At 35.5% G+C, this 6,000-nt stretch overlaps 2 protein-coding genes across 2 annotated transcripts in view; one reads left to right on the top strand and one right to left on the bottom strand.

Annotated features, from left to right (window-relative positions):
• Positions 1-1,195, bottom strand: part of NUP155 (nucleoporin 155) — a 14,286-nt gene extending 13,091 nt beyond the window's left edge. The window contains exon 1 of the mRNA XM_040089951.1: positions 1,125-1,195. Coding sequence (XP_039945885.1) covers positions 1,125-1,195 — 71 coding nt within the window. The remainder of the gene's footprint in view (positions 1-1,124) is intronic.
• Positions 1,196-1,276: 81 nt separating this feature from the next.
• The window catches only part of WDR70 (WD repeat domain 70), a 125,878-nt gene continuing 121,154 nt past the window's right edge, over positions 1,277-6,000 (top strand). Inside the window, exons 1-2 of the mRNA XM_040089950.1 lie at positions 1,277-1,284; positions 2,487-2,694. Coding sequence (XP_039945884.1) covers positions 1,277-1,284; positions 2,487-2,694 — 216 coding nt within the window. The remainder of the gene's footprint in view (positions 1,285-2,486; positions 2,695-6,000) is intronic.

Here is a 6,000-nt window from a genome sequence, read left to right as displayed (position 1 = left end):
GGCAATACAAAGGCTTTCCATAATTACCTCATTCTTCTAGTTGACTTGACAAGAGTGACCTCCAGAGACTTAATATAAAGGAAGATAAGAAACACATTTCGGTATGCACAGTTATTAGGTAGGCTCTGATAACTCATCACAGTTCTGCTCATAGTAAATTTTCTCAGTTTTTCTTTTTGTTTTTGCTAAGCATTGAGAAGGAAGGGCTTAACACATGAAAAGCTCTCCTGGAGGTTTTATATTTTCATTTTAAAAAGGATATATAGCTTAGTTCTTAAAAGTAAAAACAGGAAACTAGAAAGACATGCCATTGTGACTCAGTTTTAATTCAGAGGAACAATCCTGCAACTGATAATTTTAGTCTGAAATACAGGGTGTTCTAGTTCTTTTTGTAACAGAGATTTAGTTAATAAAATTGATCTAATATGCATAGCATCTTTTATTATTTGATAATGGCAACGCTTTACTGAATTTTAATTTTTTAAAATTATTGGAATTTTTTAAAATTATCAGAATAGCCCTTGTACTAATTTTTCAGTTGTTAAAAAGTCACTCCAAAATGATGTGAAATACAGCTAATGATTTTTTTTTCTCTTAAACTGTTTTGTTGTAGGTAAATGTTTAAAGTAGTTATGGTACTTAATTTATGCATATGTATACCTTGTGAAATGACCAAATCTGTTAGTATATGAAAAAAAGAAAAGCCTGAAAAAATTGAGTGATGTTCAGAGAATGAACACATGGGGGGGATATGCCCACATAACTGCACAGCTCTCAGATTGTTTTTTGTTATTGCTTTTCAGTGCGCCGTCCGTGCTCTATTATATCTTTTTTTTTCCCCCTCACAGCATGTTTTACTTACTGAGGAGGTAATGAGGGAAAGAAAAAAAAACTTCATTACACTTTTCTGAATCCTAGGAAAGGGGCTGGCAAAACGGTTCTTCTTTCTCTACAGCCCCTAGTAGAGTAAGATTGTAAGATTAGAAGTTGAGAGAAGCACCACTTGCTTTGTCCTTTCTGTCAGCACCACTCCCACCTGCTGTCAAAAAGGTAGATGGGCTTTTGGTCAGGCTGCATTGGTGTGTTCTTAAGTTTGACTTTATCCCAGTCAGGACAGAAGATACCTGTAGCTGTTGCTGGAGTATTTGGCTGTCCCTGCTGTGCTTGGAGTGTGGTGAAAAATTGCACTGGCCATGTCACATGCAGAATGGCTGTGCTGCCCCTCAGAATAATGAGATGTTTGATTTGCTCAATTTCCTTCCCAGCAAATGAAAGAATGATAATGTAATTAGGAAGAAAGGTAGATACTGCTCTTGGGTGTCTGTATAAAGATCTGAAAATTTGGGACTCAAGGATTGGAATTGCCTCCTTGAATCATTATGTTGTGTACATTCTTCTCACTGGCACATTGGTTTCATTCCAAAACTCATTGAATAGTTTGGCTTTTAGGGAAAAGATGTGTGGTTTGCTAGTGTAGGAATGCATATTAACATTCAAAATGCAAACCTTTTGCTTATAGTGTTATGTAGTTAGTTTTGAGGTTAGCTTACTTTTAGAACTTTGAAGATCCCAATCTGTGCCTCATCTGCTGGAAAACCTTCCCTTTGATAAAAGGATGTTGATTGCCCCATTGTTGAAGAGTAAGATAAGATATTTCTATTTGAGTTAGATTTGTTAAGTAATCATAATCTGATCTAGGTCTTTAAATTAGGCAAGCTATCAGGCATACAAACCATGCTTTTCACCCTAACATCTGAGGGCCTAAGTCAGGTTGGGTTTAGTTTATTCTCTTTTCTTCCTGAAACAGTTCCAATTACTTATCCAACAGAATTTTTTCCATGCAGCTTGTACAGCTGATTCTGGAGGCAAAGCAGGGCAGTATTCTCTGTCACAATTACATAGGTCAGAACCAATTTTCTTAGTCTTTTATTATGTTCCTGAACTTTTCTGGTTTTTTATTATGAAGTGATAACCTAAACTTTAAAAAAACCCAAGCAAAACAATAGCTCTGTAATTTAACAGAGAAACAGGAAAAGAAGACTAGGTTTTTTTTTTTTCAATTTGCTCACTTGAAAATTCTGAAAACACAAGCTCTCAAACTTCTTGGAAGTTGAGCTTCTCTCTCTGCGTAGACCTTCTGCCCGTTTGAGCAGCGTGGCTTGGGAACTGCCAGCAGAGGGAGCGCAGCTATTTTGAATAAACTGCACGATCATAGATGCAACAGCTTTTCAGAAATTTCCATATGCCAAAAATAATGTGTTTGTACAACCAATTGTACAGCAGAATGGTAATTTAATGTAACTTCTGAAACACTTGTGAGTGTTTAAAAAATGATGGTGGGCCTACATTCTGTTAATGAAAGTCTGTGTTTTGCTGCTAATTTTGGTGTCTCCTGATTTACAAGGGTACTCAACATCTTTTATCTGAAAATTACAGTGGAAATGATAGTGTTCTTCAAATATTAATGTTTTAAATTTTCTTTGCAGAGAGGCATTGCATAGTGAAATTGAGGATGACTCAAATGAGGCATTAAGTGGTCCTTCTATGCAATCCCAGCGTTCTGCTAAAGGTCCAGCTGAGGAGGAGGATGATGATGATGATGATGATGAAGGAGAATTCATTGGGCCACCACTTCCCCCTGGATTCAAGGATAGTGATGATGACAATGACGATGATACAGAGGAGGAGGATAATGTAAGTAGTTAGTTTCTCTTTAATGTTTTAATCCTTTGAGTGGGCTCTGATTTGTATATGTGCCATTCCTTTTTGAAGGAATTTCCAGGTGATGTATGACTTGGTCAAAATGCAGGTTTTCTGTTTTACTTGCAGTTTTCGTGTTTTTCTAATGATAATTCATCAAATGCAAATAATTATTTTCATTTAAAAACATCAGGATTTAAAACAAAAATATGCATATAAGTCTCAGGGAAGTTCAATATCAAATAATGTATATTGTTTACTTCTTTGTTTTCAAGTAATGAAAGAACTAGATAAATAAATATTTAATACGGCTATTTCAAATGGTTTATTTCCCAAAGCATGTGTAAAATTTTGTGCGAAAAATAGGAGGCAAAGGTGGACTTGAATCTAGGGAGAACAGTTGTGCTGGAAATGTTTTTAGGAGATTAAATCTGGTAACTGAGGGCTTTTTTTTTTTTTTTTTTTTTTAAATTTTAAATTTGCTTTTCTCTAAATGAATGCCAGACCTGTTTGTTGTTAAGAATACAGATTTTTCTATCTATATGGAAATCAAGAGAACCCCTAACAGCCTAACTTTGGTATCACAGATATTCAGTTAACCAGCCTTCCTTTATTTAGTTAAAAGGCATCTGGATCTAAAAGGCATCACCACTAGGTGATGTGGTTTAGTAGTTTAAGGGTTACAGTGGTAGTGCTGGGTTGGACTGAATGATTTTAAAGGTCTCTTCCAACAATGATTATTTGATAATTCTGTGAAAAGATTAATGGTTTGATGTGTGTTCTTCAAAACTGCCTGGATCAAATATTTTGTGGCATTTGTGTGATGGTTTCCATGTGTAACAACAGTCATAGAAGTCCTTTGAAAACAGCCTTTACTTATTGCTGTTTTGAGCCATCTTGTAACAGAAAAAGATCTGTATGTCCTGTTAGACAAATGTAAACCAAACTCTAAAAACCCCTGAATTTCCAGGTGTCCCAAGGCTTTCCTTTTGATTTTTCTTTTGTTTTTACTGGGGATTCAGTTTGTTTGTTTGTTTTTTTCTTTATCATCTCTTAGCTTGCACATTTAGATTTTAAAGTTTAGAGAACTCATTTTAAATGCTTGAGAGGAATTTCTTAAGCCATGATGTAACTCATTTTTAGAGTGAGCCTAAACTTACGTGATGACAGAGATTGCTTTTTTGTGTTTTTGTTTACCTACAGGGTATAAGTGATGGGAAATTCTCGTGTCTTAGGTATTTATATCACTTTGTCTGATTGACTTGATTCGCTGTTTCCTATGGATTTCTTTAACTACTAGACTGTACATTTTAGTCCCGTATCTTCTATGATTGTATCTGTACCCCACAAATGGCTTGTTCTGTCTCAAGGAACCATGCAGAGATAAATCTGGAATTTTCTTTGAGAATGACATAAACCCTAAGTTCACTCACGGTTGATCAGGAATTTTCTTAACTTTTAGCTGCTAGCACACTGTGGAATCGGTCTCTGTTCCAGAGGGCGTCACAGACTCAGTGGGTTTCAGTTGCTAAGGGTCATGTTTTATTAAAATCACTATTCCTTTTCTTCCAGCTTCTCCAGAATGCCAAAGGCAAAACAATTTGCAGAAACAGCTGACTTTACTTTAGCCTTTCTCAGTAGTCCCTGTGCTGATTGGCTGTTTTAATTTCTAACAAGATACTGGTATTTATTTTTTATTCATACGTGTTTGAATAATGCTACAACTAGCTTCATGAAGTGAAGTTACTGGTGACCAGAGTTAAAAGACCCTAATGAAAAGTTTCAGACAGAAAGGTAACTTGCAGTCTGGTGTGATTTAAGTTTGTCTGAACTTAAGACAATAGTTACAAAACAGTCTAGAACAGATTGGTTGAGAATAAGCAGAGCAGCAGAAATATGAGACTTGTGGGTTTTCAGTCTAAACAGTTAATTTATAACTGGGGAGATTTTGTGTCAGTGTGAATGCCAGAGGCCTTTGGGGTCTAGAGCCTTCCCTTACTGCTGCTCATGAACTCAGTTATTTCTTTCCTGTGATGGGAATCAGGAAGCAGCTGTGCTTTCCTGGTTTCCTGTTGATCGATTGGTGATCACAGTATGATCTTGTGAGTCCCAAGGAAGGCACGTGTTGCAGTTGTGAGAACTCCGTGATTCCTTTCTTTTGCTTGTACATAGCCTGGGGTTGGTATGCATGGGTGCAGAATTGAGACAGGAGAAACTGAAAGCTGAGTATTTTTTCCCCAGATATAGTGTGAGACTGTCTCTATTATATTTTGCTGCTGAAGTAATTTATTGAAAACACAGTTATCTGTGGTTTTGATTCTGAAGGAATCAAATTTTTCTTTAGTAGTCCTAGTTGTTGTAGTATATAATTTGCAGGCTGAAGTCTTGTGAATTTTGTGTGTCAGATAAAATACACCAAAATACTGGCTTCACCCTGACATTTTCCCACTGTCTCTCAAGCCTGATTTTAGTTGTAGGTTTTTTTCACTATTCTTTTTCAGTATTTTTTTGCTTTCTTATGATGGACTGTCAGTACAGACATTTGTCAAATTTGGCTTGCTATGAGGCACACAACTCTTGACTCCAGGGTTAGCCTAGGACTGCCCAGGTCACATGAGTTATTTTACTGGATAAACATTAATGTGAAAGGAGTTGCTGGTTATTTTCTTTGATGGGAATTTTTCATACCTTCTTGGTGTTTTTATGGGAAAATGGCTAACAGCAGTTAATTGCTGAATGTTTTGAATTGTTAATTATATTTTTTGAGTATTATACATTTTTGTAATTTGCATAAATTACCTGTAATACAAAGCAAACATAATTTTTTTAACAGAGCCTTAGTTATTGTATTAAATGTGCAAATTCTGACTTGAGGTACTTTTTTCCCAAAATTGATGTAAGTTCATTTGATATATGCAAGTCTTTGTGGTGCCGTTTTAAAAGATTTTTCTTTGTTTAGTTTGTGTTGATACTGATGATTAATTACGTTTAACAAATAAATGTTTAGATTAAATGACTTGCTAATTTAGTATCATTCACTTCCATTTGTATCAAAAGTGATGATTCTTAACAAACCACAGTATGCTTGTGAGTATTTATCCAAAGGCATTACAGAGCTTATTTTGTAGTAGTGTAAGGAATAGTGCTCTATCAAGTACATTTTAAAGACAATAGGTACATATGGTATTAATTCCCTCTGATACTTTCCTCTTGGTTTATTATCCTGTTTTATATAAAAGGCTTGCTATATGAGTTGTGATCAGCACTTGCTTTTCTGTGGTGCCTTTTCTTCTATTGGTG

This window comes from Hirundo rustica, chromosome Z (genome assembly GCF_015227805.2).
Source record: "Hirundo rustica isolate bHirRus1 chromosome Z, bHirRus1.pri.v3, whole genome shotgun sequence".
Taxonomy (NCBI): Eukaryota; Metazoa; Chordata; class Aves; order Passeriformes; family Hirundinidae; genus Hirundo; species Hirundo rustica.
Note: the sequence above shows the minus strand (reverse complement) of the source record. Positions and strands in the feature narration are given on the sequence as shown.